Source organism: Erythrolamprus reginae, chromosome 5, assembly GCF_031021105.1.
Source record: "Erythrolamprus reginae isolate rEryReg1 chromosome 5, rEryReg1.hap1, whole genome shotgun sequence".
Lineage (NCBI taxonomy): Eukaryota > Metazoa > Chordata > Lepidosauria > Squamata > Dipsadidae > Erythrolamprus > Erythrolamprus reginae.
In genome coordinates, this window is record NC_091954.1 from 62,772,387 (window position 1) to 62,786,471 (window position 14,085).

General features: G+C 37.8%; 2 protein-coding genes across 12 annotated transcripts in view; one reads left to right on the forward strand and one right to left on the reverse strand.

Annotated features, from left to right (window-relative positions):
* The window catches only part of SLK (STE20 like kinase), a 38,719-nt gene extending 27,685 nt beyond the window's left edge, over positions 1 to 11,034 (reverse strand). For 2 of the 6 annotated variants that reach the window (XM_070752792.1, XM_070752790.1), the window contains exons 1-3: positions 10,912 to 11,034; positions 9,256 to 10,081; positions 449 to 613 (exon numbers count right to left, since the gene is read on the reverse strand). In XM_070752792.1, the coding sequence (XP_070608893.1) occupies positions 449 to 613; positions 9,256 to 9,405 (315 nt within the window). In that variant the 5' untranslated portion in view covers positions 9,406 to 10,081; positions 10,912 to 11,034. Of the gene's footprint in view, positions 1 to 448; positions 614 to 9,255; positions 10,082 to 10,606 lie in introns of all 6 variants that reach the window. The other 4 variants (XM_070752793.1, XM_070752789.1, XM_070752794.1 and 1 more) reach the window with 2 other exon arrangements.
* Positions 10,701 to 14,085, forward strand: part of STN1 (STN1 subunit of CST complex) — a 33,857-nt gene continuing 30,472 nt past the window's right edge. Inside the window, exon 1 of one of the 6 annotated variants that reach the window (XM_070752812.1) lies at positions 10,701 to 11,157. The gene's annotated coding sequence lies outside the window, so the exon portion shown is untranslated. Of the gene's footprint in view, positions 11,382 to 14,085 lie in introns of all 6 variants that reach the window. The other 5 variants (XM_070752809.1, XM_070752807.1, XM_070752810.1 and 2 more) reach the window with 5 other exon arrangements.

The window sequence follows — 14,085 nt, forward strand, 5'->3', positions numbered from 1 at the left end:
CAATCATTCACATAGCAACGGGATAAGTATTACTCAAGCATATAAAAAATGGTGTTTCCCCTTCTTTCATATTTCTCACATATCCCATTGCAGCATGTAGCCTAAGTTCACAACAAAATATGAAAGAGTGATTGAATTTGGTCTCTCTACTTTGGCTGGCCCAGCCTGGGCACTTTAGCCTAAATCTGATATTGACGACAGTATTTTTGTTTGTACTTATGCACAGATAACAATTTATATAAAATGATTCTTCATCAACAGCCAGCAGAGTTGGTTTACATTATTTTGAAATGTTTAAAATGTTCCACATTTCCAATAAATATAGTGAATTGCAAATCTGTCTTTAATTTTTTTTTTTTTAAATGCAGATTGCATGGAGGAAATGTTAAGATTTAATACATAGTACCTTTTCTCCACTAAAGCATATAGTTGTGAAGAAAACACTTACCCAAAGATTATTTTCATAATAAAAAGCATCTAGCAATTTGACAATATTAGGATGATCACAAGACGCTAAAATATCGATTTCAACCATGTAGTCTTCAAGTTCTTCTTCGGATTTAGTATCAATGACCTTTGCAGCAGCAAGGACTTTTGTTTCTTTGTTCTGAGCCTGCAGAAAACATTAAAGCAGAACTGATTGGTTGTTTTATTCATTTATAATGCATACATTTTATCCAAGTGCTCCTCCATGTTTTGGATATTTTTTAAATACATACTAGACTGTACTGGAACATCTATAACATATCATTAGCACTTTCTTCTTTGATTTATTTAATGCAACCTTTCCTTCTTCTGAAAAGTCTTCAAGTTGACACCATCTTACTGAAAACAGTCTTATCTAAGGCAGAAAAATTATCTATTTTATTATCTACATTTGTGCAGATAGTATTGTAATCTGTCTGTTTCTTCTAAGTTTCAGCACTAAGGCTTATTTCATTTCCAAATTAATTAGGAAACCAAAATATACAAAACACAAAGCACATGAAAACAAAATCTATATACCCATTTCTCAACACCACTCCGCGAACTGCATTGGCTATCAATTGGTCTCTGGATACAATTTAAAGTGTTGGCCCTGACCTATAAAGCCCTATATGGCTTAGTACCAGATTACTTACGGGACCGTCTTCTGCCTCATGAATCCCAGCAACCGGTTAGGTTCCACAGAGTTGGCTTTCTCCAGGTTCCGTCAGCTAGCCAATGCCACCTGGCGGCGCCTAGGGCTAGAGCCTTCCCTGTGGCAGCCCCCAACCCTTTGGAAGCAACTCCCTTTAGAGATTGGCACTACCATCACCCTTCTGGCCTTTTGTAAGTCTTTAATAATTCATCTCTACCAGCAGGCTTTGGGCCGTTGAGCACTGGTATTCTGCTCTGGTCATATGTATAAGAGATTAAATGGAATGAAGGTGAATGACTGTTTTTTAATAATTGGGCTTTTAGATAAATCTAAGATTATTTTTAACCTTGGATTTGTCTTTTTTGTATTGTTCATAGAACATAGAAATCAAAATAACAAACAAACAAATAAATAAAATCTATACTAAGAATTCTCTGCATGTAAAAAGCATGTGATTTACCACTATGTAATGGTTTCTTCATATTATATACAAAATATATAATGTTATTGTATAATATTCTTGTAGTATTTTACCTTGACAAATGAAAGAACCCTGACAAATGTCATATGCTTCTCTATGCACACTCACTGCTGTCTGCATAGAACAGATTCCTCCAAAAAAATCAAATTACTGCAAAGCTGATATCAGAAATAGCAATCTATATAAATAATGGGGACCATGTGAACTTATAGGATACTGTTCAGTAAGTTGACAAAGATTGATTAATGAAATGAAAGTTATAAACAGATTCAGTCCATGTCCAACAACTGGAATAAAAATATTTTTAAACTAATTTGCAATACTGTACAGTATACGGTATATTTTTGGATAGAAAACTATAACCAATAATATTCTTTCTCAAAACTATCAGTAATGACAATGGCATTCAATAATATATTGTTATATATCATTCTATATATTTATTATTCTTTCCTCCCTTGGGAAAGGGCACATACTTGGTTGTATATAGTACATGCATTCCTATGTCAGGATAAATTTTATAAATGTAGTAAAGGAGACAGATTTCCCAAAATATTATGTATGCATTAGCTGCATTTTTATCTGAGCTACTTTACAGTTTTATCTATAACAAGCTTACATAGCTATCCCTGAATGTGAATTATCTTATGTCTTTTTATTCTTCTAAAATTTTGTCTACCAATTAAACATAACAATATTTACGTAAATTATACGGCTATCATTCTTAATACTATTTCTAAAAAAACCATTAAAACTTAATACTTGCTATTAAATATAAGAACCCAGGAAAAATATTTAAATTAGCAATTTGATTTTTCCACAACTGTTTCACTGGTATCAACTGTTACATCATAGTAAAAATAATGATAGAATTAAAATATGCAATGCAAATTGCAAAAGCAAAACTAAAGTTGGAGAGTAAAATAATTACAAAAGATGTAGGTGAATACTGTATTACTGAATGGCTATAAAAAAAGCTCCACTTTTAACTATCTTCTAAAAGCTACCAGGGAGAGATTTATAAAATTTGTAGATTGTCTACCTGGATATTTCAGAAATCTGGAACAACATGAAGTGCCCCCTATATGATCTAACAGGCTGGAACTAATTGACTTCAAGAAGGCCAGCACTTTAAATTGTACTAGAAACTGAACTAGGACTTGTTCAAGGCTTGCCTTATAATTGTAACATACCGTACTTCCAATATCAGGAATAGAGATAGAACATCAAAAGCATGCTAGTTAGATAGCTGGACATAATGAGTTTACTGATGATCTCATAATTCTGAATTGCTGGATGATCTCCCCAAGTAATTTAATACAGATGTTAAAAAACAGAAGAGAAGGAAACAAGAACTGAACCCCTTAAATTTGGAGCCATTAGGCCGGCCTTATCTCCCTCTCTACAACAGATTGAAACAGTTTAGAGAGGAAGAAGCAGAAGCACTGCAAAAAGATAACCTCCATTTTTTGCTAATCTAGAATCAATTTTAGACAATGGGGATTTTCAAAATAATTGTAGGAGTTCATGGCACTAATCCACAACTTTGTTCCTAAAATCATTATACATACTTAAAACAACTTTACTAAGGCAATAGAGATGCGCAGATTAAAATCCATCATCCTTTAATTCATTCATCAATTATTGGAGACCTATGATCTATGTAATTAAGAATTATCAGTCTGCATAGAAGTCTAAGTGCCTGCATACGTTTATACATAGCTTTAAAAATCCTAGGTCTTCTTTTCAACATATTATTCAGAGTGTTTCCTTGAGTAGCTTGTACAATAATAAAAAATGAAAACAATTTTCACTTTGAGGTTTATAATCTCAGAAGCGAAACCATTTTAAAAGTCTTCCCTAGCTGGATAATTATCAGCTCCTATTCATAGGACCATTACTAACTGATCTTTGGAAAGATTCCCAAAGAAAGAAGTTCCTACTATATTCTTGTTTTTCGGAACTCTCTAATTTATATAGCCACACTTCTTATAGTATTATCATTCTGGATTGTTCACAATGCAAAACATAAATAGGTGCGGCTTCCATTTATAGCCTGGCCCCATAGCCCAGGGGTGTCAAACTAGTGGCGTCACATTGTCATTACATAATGTATTGCAACTTCTTTCCCCTTTGCTAAAACAGGCTGGGCATGGCTAGCGTGTGATACATCCTGCCATAGTCTGAGGCAAACGTTAGGTCTTCAAAGTTTTCCAGATGTCTTACATAATCAAGACTATCCATACCTCTGGATAGTCTAAAGGTGTGGATATAAAACTAAAGATATAAGACTAGAGGTGCTATGATAGACAAGGCATGCTTCTTGGTGTACATTAAAAGGCACTGTTTCAAAGAAAAGACGAGGAATAAGCCCATTATGTTAGACATGGTAGAGCAGTTAAATATAAGGGATTGACAGTTCCACAAGTAATCTGGACCACTACCATGTAAAGCTTCATAGGTGTTAAGCAATATCTTAAAACCTGGAAGCCTTGCAACCCACAAAGCAAAGGTGTTATTATAAAAATCTATAACTAGCATTATCAGTTTGTATCCAAAACTCTATACATTTGTACGTTCTGGAACAATGGAAGATTCTAAACTGGTGTTCAATGGCAGGGCTATTTAAATCACACTGCAGTAGCCCAACAAAGAAGTATAGGCATGTGTTCTAGAAAAAGTACTATTGATGCATTAGATTTAAATTGTGCAAGGATCATGTCTGTCACCAGCTCATCAACTGGGAACTGTAAGTCTGAAATGCTTCCGGGGCTGAAGTGTACAACTGAGTATCATCAATGTGTTGATGGTACTAATCACAAAATGACAGTAATTTCACCAGTAGTTTTATGTAGATACTAAATAGGAATGGAACAAGGCTGCAATTTGGAGCACTTTGTATTGTAATATTTAATAATGACTAATATTTGTAAGTCACTTTGGCAGGATATGTAACCTGAAAGATATTACATTACGCTGCACAATCATTCAGAAATTTCACAACATGCTAAAAAGGCATTCTTCTCTTAAATGTTAAACAACCAATCCTGCTTTAGACTGCAAAGTAGTAACTCCCAATGTGCAAAGTCCCAGGATAAATTTTATCATTTCATCTATAGATATGGAGGACTACTTTTGAAACAATTGACTCAACCTTCCAAAGGATCAGAAGGTTTGGAAATGCTATCATGCTTTATGATACATTATTTCCAAGTGCTTTGGAAAGCTTGTCTTTCTGTCTGTCTATCCAGGCTCTTTCAAAGTTGTTATTCCAATGTTATATTAACTATTTTCTAATTCATTATTTATTCATTCATTTTTTTTTCAAATGAGTGAAATTCAAGAAACTAAGATTATAACAGAGATGATTTTTTAAAAAAGGTTTTGCTTCCTGAACACCTATCTACCATTTAAAACACCCCGCCAAAAGTGGCTGAAAATCTTTTATACAACGAATGTTTGGGGGCGGAGGGATTGGTATGGCATCGATCAGCTTTTCTAGAATGGGCCACGTCTGGGAATGGGCTCCAGTGGCAGCAAATTGGCCAGGGGAAACGGACAGCTGGGAACGTGTAGTGGCAAATGGGCAATGGCAAACAGGAATACTAGATGTATGCTAGGCGGCAGAGGCAATTCCCCCCCCTGTTTTCCTCCCCAATAAAATAGGTGTGTCTTATAGTCTGGAGCATCTTATACTCCAATAAATATAGTACACTTGGAATGTACAGTATTGTTGCTCCTAAACATTTGATTCTAAGGAAACCACAGTATCACTGAACAACATATTTTTCCAAAAAATTTGCTTTCTGAAAAATTCAAACAGACATTTCAAACCGAAAAGGAATATAATTTTAGAATGACTATATCATGTAGGAAACTAGAAAATATGAAATTATCTTTTAATAGGAATGTATTGAATGTATAGTTTCAGACATGAATGAGTTCAATGGGGCCAACAGTGTTTTGATGCCAATTTCATTTTATATTCAGCATCTGACATATATCTTTGCTGCAGGATCCAACAATAGTCTATCAGCATTGATGGATTCCAGTTGCCCTGAGGCCATTTTTTCCATTGTGTTGGACAAGGGTAGGCAAAGTTGGCTCTTCTATAACATGTGGACTTCAACTCCCAGAACTCCTTTGCTAGCATGATTGGCTAAGGAATTCTGGTAGTTGAAGTCCACAAGTCATAGAGGAGCCAACTTTGCCTACCCCTGGTGTAGAAGGACTGAAAGAACCATAGGGAGAAATGAAGAAAGGGGTCAGCCTTGAATCATCACATTACATGGAGATAAATGCCAAACTGCCCTTAACTTCTGTTGACTCTTATTTAATTCTAACGCTAATCAAATGCAGACCATTAATTGAGAAGATTTCTAGGCCCACATGATCAAGGACAATATTGCTTATTCTAATGAAACTATTATAAAACAATCTCAAGTCTTGACATAAATATTGTTCTTTCTATTTATGGAAATTCATTGCGCTACAGTTTAAATTTATGTATTTTTTATTTATATATTTTAATTTTTATATATGTCATAAACCAGATACTTTAGCTAAGATAAAGACAAAAATACACTATACAATACTAACAGTTGTAAGGATAAATAAAATGACAAGGTTGTAAACGCAAACAGATACATTATACCAAATTAAACAATGCTTTGATTTACCTCCTATGGAGAAAAATTTCTACAGGTTATTATAATACAGAGAAATAGAAACCAAAGCAGAATCTTTTCCAAATAAAAAGTATTTTCAGTACTGTATATAAATATTTTATTTTTAATCATTTTGACATAAACAAACATTTTTGTTTACCACTGCTGCTACTTCTGTTCAGTTAGTCAATCAATCCACTTTGAACTGTTTTGGAACAGCTTCCATGTTATTATTAAATGGGCTTTAGAATAGCAACTTGACTTCATTCATTTGTTGTCCTAAATGGATCTTAGCAATGGGCAAGGCTACAAAATGAAGGGTAATGAGGAAACTGTTTCATGCTATTCCTTTCAATTTATTTATTAAATATTATATCATTCCATACTGATGGAAATTAAACACATTAAGAAAAAAAATCCACTTATTCTATCAGTATCACAAGTTCCAAAAGATGAACTCTCATAGTAAGGCAACTGCCCTTAAAATATTGCCTGGGAATATATCCAGTATAAAACAGAACTGGAAGGAAGAAAAAGTCCTTCACAGAAGAAAAGTAAGGTAAAGATACAAAGTACACATATTGCTTCCTCCTTTTGAAATAAATGTTTGTGGTAGATAAGATTTAATTTATACCTTGAAAAAGATGACTGCTGCATGGGTGGAACCAGCATGTATATTTATTTATTCATTTATTAATTAATTAATTTATTTGAATTTGTATGCCGCCCAACTCCCAAGGGACTCTGTGAGCTAACACACAGAATACATTCAAATATGAAAAGAAGATTATTCAATATGTGCCTGGAATATAAGTGACTAATATAAGAACACAAGAATCAACTTGCCTACCCTGCCTCCTTGATTTGTTGCATTAAAACAAAAGCAACACTTGTATTCATTGGATTGAATCACAGAGCCACTCCACAAAGTTATAGTCACTCTGATTCAAAATCTCTATTTGTAGTTCAAATCTAAGACTAGACATTGACAGTGAGCTTTATGACTGACAGGCACAAACTGCTGTCCAAATAATGAATGAAGTAGAAAGCAAAAAAATATTGAAATCATAAAGATATCATATATTTAATTATTAAAAGTAGATTATTTGAAGCAAAGTTTCTCAGTCATGCCTGCCAGTTTAAGAGACTCTTCCTGAATAATATGGCTTAGGTCAGTGATGACGAACCTACGGCACGGGTGCCACAAGTGGCACGCAGAGCCATATCTGCTGGTACATGAGCCATTCCCCTAGCTCAGCTTCAACATGCACATGTGTGCCGGCCAACTGATTTTTGGCTTACACAGAGGCTCTGGGAGGGGGTTTTTGGCTTCCAGAGAGCCTCCGGGATGGGAGAGGGTGTTTTTACCCTCCTCCAGCTCCAGGGAAGCCTTTGGAGCTGGGGGAGGGTGAAACATAAGCCTACTGGGGCCACCAGAAGTTGGGAAACAGGCTATATCCATCCTCCAGAGGGCCTCCATGGGGTAGGGGGAGCTGTTTTCACCCTCCCCAGGCACTAAATTATGGGTGTGGACACTCGCGCATGTGCAATAGCATACGCGCACACACTTTTGGCACTCGAGGGAAAAAAGGTTTGCCATCACTGTCTTATTTTCTAAGCTACACTAACTCAATAAACACTGTCTATGGTCCATCACCCCAACCCCATTGCATCTTAGCCGCTCCGGGTCCTCAGAGAGGGGCGGCATAGAAGTCTAATAAAATGAATTGAATTGAATCTTCAGTCCCTTTCACCAAAAAAGGGAGTCCCTCGGTTTTCCAATGGGCTGAGAAGCCTGCAGGGAGTGGATTGAAATCTTTCCTTACATTAAGTGAACTTTGTTCTGTTAAAAAAGTTACCATATTTTTAAGCTGTTTACAATTAAATCCAAACTATGAAAAAAATTATTTGTTTATTTTAAAAACTGTATGTTTTAACATTCTTTTTAAATAAATTAAAAAAAAAACCTGCAGGAAAAGCTTAGTAAAGTTAAAAATTATACATACTAGTCATAGCATAGATGGGTTGAAGTTCTTAGTCACTATTCAAGTCAGCTAGTTAGTAAGCAGTAAATAAATTACTATCTTCTTACTGACATTAATGGAAGAAAATAAAATAGCTTAGTATCACTAACCGGTAGCTAATCATCAAATCAAATGATTGGTAGGGTGAAATTGCAGGCTTATGTTTATGGAAACATAGCAACTTATAACACTGAAAGTAGCCCATTAATTCATGGAATTCAAGTATTTAATGTGTAATAGCTAATCTCTGTTGATATCAATGATCCAATTATGAATGAAACATTTTAGGATTATCCAGGAAACACATGAAGAAAGCCTATCTCACATTATAAATTAGTCTATTCTAAATATTCTAATCATTTCCCACACTTTTAAGGGAAGAAACAATATTAAGTAATTATCATATAATTATTTAAAAGCATTTGGTCTTGATGAAATTCCTATGTTAAGATATGTTCACCACCCTCTATAAAACATCAAGGCAAGATTTCAAAAACAAATTATTGAAGTCTTAACCTTTATAGAATTTGTTTTCTAAATATATTTTCAGTATTAAAATGAAGGCTTTAGGGTGAAGCAAGTCATATATTGTATGAAAAATCCAAACCACTACTTATTTATCTATAAACAACACCACACATTAATTTTTAATGAGCAGAGTAGAAAACTAGACAAAAAACTCACTTAGCAATATGTAGTAAAGGAAGGAGTAGGTCTATGTAGTAGGTTTATGCTCCAAGAACTTTTTTTCAGTTTTATTCCAAGAAATAATAAAAAATTGCCTTATCACTCATTTTGATAGCTACTTAACTTCCAAGAAAAATTCATTTTTACTATATCATGATAATCCAACACATTATTATCCTATGGATTATGAATTTTTATGGGGGTGTTAAATTCATAAGTAAACAGAGCCCAGAAAAGTACAATTTACCAAAACAGCATCAAGTAAGCATTCCTTACCTTAAATACTTTGCCAAAAGCACCATCACCCAATTCTCCTATAATTTCCCAAAAGTCCTCTGGATTCAAATCTCTCTTGACATGCTCATACTGTTTCTTTTTCTTTTCACCTCCCAACTTGAAGATCTTACGGAAGTTAAAAAATGACATATTTGCCCTGTTTAGTTCAAAAACTACTGTATTTTAAAACTCTCCAGAAAAAAAAATTAAGCAGTTCTTGTGTCTGCTGTTATGGTTTCAAAGATAAAAACAGTACAAAATTGTGACCACAGTGTTATGCGTCACCAAGGATGCTAAGAAAGGAGCGGAAGGAGCAGAGAGGAACAATTTGCAGTCTTAGATTTTCAATTCGGCACACAATAATCGAAGGTCACAACCAGAGAAAGTAGCAGCCAGCCACATGCAGTTTCCTACAAGTTTATTGCTCTCGATTTACCAACCTAAAAATCATATAATTGGTAACACGTTCTTCTAATCACTCAATGCTTATGCCCAGGCTCCAGAGACACTATTCCCAAAAGATGTGTTGCTCCTTAACAGTCTGAAAGCTGAGGGAGTGACAAAATAGAAAAATAAAAATGTCCACTTGATTCTTCCGGATAAAGGATCCAATATTAAATGGCGAGCATGTGTGCAAAAAACAACAACCAGGCAGCTGTATTCAAGACCTGCCCCTCCTTATTCAATAGCACAAACGGCTAACATCGCCTCAGACGCAACTCTCCTTTTTTTTCCCTTGGGGGTTGAAAACTTCAGCAATCCACGGAAAATCGCATCTTCTTTCCTAATCTAGGCACGACCGACTCGCCTTCAAAAAGCATTTTGTCTATTGGGAAAGAGGCAAGAGACAAAAAAAAATTAGTGGCAGAAGAACATTTATTTATTTATTGGTATTTATTCAATTTTTTTAAATGCCGCCCTTCTCCTTAGACTCAGGGTGGCTTACATGTTAACAATAGCACTTTTTCACAGAGCCAGCATATTGCCCCCACAATCCGGGTCCTCATATACCCAACCATTTTTCCAATTTTCTTCCTCCTCCTCCACCCCCCCCCCCCCGCTCATCAAACAGTATATGTATTAAAATTGAAATGAAAAGTTATTTTCCCTATAGGAAAACAGAGTTATAAGAAAAAGCCTCTTCCCTTCCCCCCCCCCCAGCTTTTACTCCCCCCCCCGCTTTCTTTTTTCCGTTGGAGAAAGATGGTTGGTTGAGAGCAGAGTCCCCCCCCCCCCCAGGAAAAGCAGCGACTCTCAATGATGGCAGCTGCTGGTCTTTTCCAACGACACACACACACACACAAAAAGTGGGGGGGAGAAGGCGACGGAAAGATGGGAATGAGAAACTCACCAGCCGAGCCGGAGTCTCATCTCCCCCCGGCGCAGGAGAGGCGATGGGGAGGATGACGCCCGCCGCGTTACTTCCTGTGCCTTTCTCCCTCCTCAGACAAGGAGGGCGGAACACACAGGAAGGAGGTTCGCTTACTCTCCCCACCACCACCTCTTGCTCTTTCTCTCTCAACCGCCGCTGCGCGCCCGCACACAACACAACCGCCCCTTGGAATCCCTTTCAGCGCTTTCGCCCACACCCCACACGGCGGCGGCGGCAGCAGCGGCGGCGCCTCCCCCTTTTCCTCCCCCTTCTTCTCTCATTACCGAGCTACGCAGGCGCTCTGGCACTCCAGTGCCCTCGAATGCGTCTTTCCCCAAGCTTTCATCCTGCCAGCCCTAATTCCCTCCTTCTGTTCTAACCACGGGATGTGATAACGAAGAAAAGGCGGGACAGATGAGAATCTCTTCCGGTTTCTTTGTGGGACGCCGTTCCGCCTCCGTGAACAAGCCAATGAGCGCCGCCGCCGGGTTCTCTTGGCGGGTAAAAGGCAGGCCGGCTTTAGAATTGAGGTCAGAGGAGAGCTGGGGGAGGGAGAGGTGATGGAAGAATTATTGATTGACCACATATGATTGGACACACAAGCAATTTATCTTTGAACGGAGAATTTGACTATGAGTGGAGGTGCGAGGAGGCTCTGTACGGTCTCGGGACTACAGAAAACCCGGTCGTGGTGGTGGGGTTGTTCAGTTTATTTAGGCGCTTCCTCTAACATCTCCCGATTTCTAAGAGGTCAGTAAGGAGTGTACATAAGTGCACCAGCGTGCCTTCATTCCGTCCTAATGTTTCTTTTATTTTTTACTAGTACCCTGCATATGAATACAGTGATAACTACAATGACTGAGGAGGAGCAAGTGCCTCCCATACACTGCACCAGAGAGAGAAACCCAGGAGGGGGGAAACCTCCCGCTCCTTTGACCAAAAGGCCGCTGCTGCTGCTGCTACCTGCTTCCTCTTCCTTCCCAAGTTGAAGGGCTCTTTTAGTAGAGTGTTTCTTTTCTCTGCACGTTGGCAGAGGTTTATTGCCTCTCCAAGCACCCAGAGAAAGGAAAATGCCAAAGCCTCCTTAAGTGCCACCGAAGGGCTCCTCTGGCAGCCCAGAAAAGACCGAGATGGCCGGGATTAAAGGGAGAATGGCAGGAAACTGGCCAGGCCTTCGTTCTGCTCTCAAATCTCCTGTGAAATATTTCCAGGCTGGGGTTCTTAAGTAGAAAATGGTTCTTAAGAAGAGGCAAAAAAATCTTGAACACCTGGTTCTTATCTAGAAAAGTTCTTAAGTACAGGCATTCTTAAGTAGAGGTGCCACTGTATTATTATATCTAATGTTTCTTCGTATTTTTTTTCTTGTTACTAGTATCACGTACAGTATATGAATATTATTATATCTTTACTTATCTCCAATATGTACTTGACAAAACAAATAAATAAAATAAATAAACAAACACCGCAGGACTAGGAAAGCAGGAACAGAACGTTTAAACACACCCGACTGGTGTGCTGGGCTGGGAATCTGAGACTTCCTTTAACTCTTCTGAGGATCAGTTTTTAAAAACAGAATGCTTGGATGAGTGTGGTTAGTTGTGACAACTTCCTTCCCCAAACCTCAAAAACGTTAACCTTTTGTTGTCTTTTTATGATTGCCTACAGCCCTGGGAACAGTTTTGATTTTTAATAGGGGCAATTGGAACCTTGTTTAAACCAAGTTAATGGCCTTTTTAGGCTTCCTCCACATGAGTAGAAGTTCACTTTTTGAATAGTAATACATATGTGTGTGGGCATGAAGATTTTAGAGATGCTTAGGTGGAGCATGGGCAAAAAAAGGTTGGGAACCACTTGTCTACAGTCTTTTTTGATTGTGTACAATCCCCCCCCCCCCCGTTTCTAAGAGGTCTATAAGAGGTGTGCATAGGCGCATCACTGTGCCTACCATCTCTGTCCTACTGTCGTATTGCCTTTTATTGTTACTTTTTACTTATGTTTATACAAACTACTACTATGTCATACATGTTTGACAAATAAATAAATAAATAAACTTTGAATGGAGATCTGCAGTTTTGACTTCGGTCCTCAGCCAGTCTGGAGCCACCTAACTTACATTAAAATTGGTTCAAGAGGAAATACAGTTTTAAAACTTGTCAATGTTTACGTGAAAAAGCGTGTCATGTAGATTGTGTCACATACGAATTAGGGTAGTCATGAATAAAATATTTTTATCTCCGATGCAATGGTTGTGTGCAGAAGAACTAACATTAGACTGTATATCCCAAAGGTGCTTTTTCAAGGGACAAACTGGACTTTCTTGTTTTTCTCTTGGACGAGTTTTTGCTTGTCATCCAAGAAGCTGCTTCAGAACTGAAGAAGCTTCGTGGATAAGAAGCCAAATGTCTCCCAAGAAAAACCAGAAAGTCCAGTTTGCCTCTTGAAAAATCACCTTTGGGACAATCATGACCCAAATGACTGACAATCTCCATAGGCAATTAGACTGTATACTTTTAAAAGAGCAAAATGCTTTGTGTCTGGATGTTGATTCAAAAGTATCTTCTGACCTCAAAAGAGCTTTACTGGAGGAAATATAAATACAGTATTTTAAATAGCCATGAAATATAATAATGCTTTGGTTATGTAAAGGCTTATGTTGAGAAAAAGGAATGTCCAAAGCTACCGGTACTTATTCTTGATCTTAAAGCAAAAATGCTTTTAAGATCAAATTACTCTTATCACCTGTTTTGCAAATTCAGAGTAGTACTTCTTAATAGATCAATCTTGTCTATCTGATCCAGCTCAGAATGAATTGCCAGGGTTCCAAGAGGCGAGTTCCCCTGCTTCCTCCCACGACAGCCTGCATTCCCTTTCAGAGGAGGTTGAGCAAAGGGATTTGGAGCTGTCAGAATATGAAGGCCTGGTTCTTCAACAGCCACCATTTATTGTTCTTCTCCTCCAACATCCCAGGAGATCCAGAGGAGGGCCTTAAACCAGAAGAGAGGCACTGAACAATCACATCAGAGAGCACACCAGGCAGCAGCTTGGGCAGTCTGTTCGTCCACCACTGCTTCTTCCTTTAATAGGCCACCTACAGCTCTGGCAATTGCAGGACAAGATTCCTGTGAATGACCTGTGACTCCAGGTCCTGAACAAGATAGTGGCAGTGGTCCAGTTCTTAGCCGATAATATGCTAAACTAGGCCCAATTTGCTTCCAAGGCCATAGGGTCATCCAAAGCTACCCTCGGCCTGCAACAACAATGGCAGAGGGACACTTATAAGTGACGGCTGACATCCTCCCCCATTGCAGGGGACAAATAGTTTGGGGAGGCCCTAGAGCCTATGTTGGTCGAAACCAGAGACAATCAGGTTTTACATTCATTGCATCGGAGAAGTGACTTTCGTCCTTATCCTCCCATCTGCCAACCTTCCTTTTGGGGGCCTGATTCTAGTATTGGTT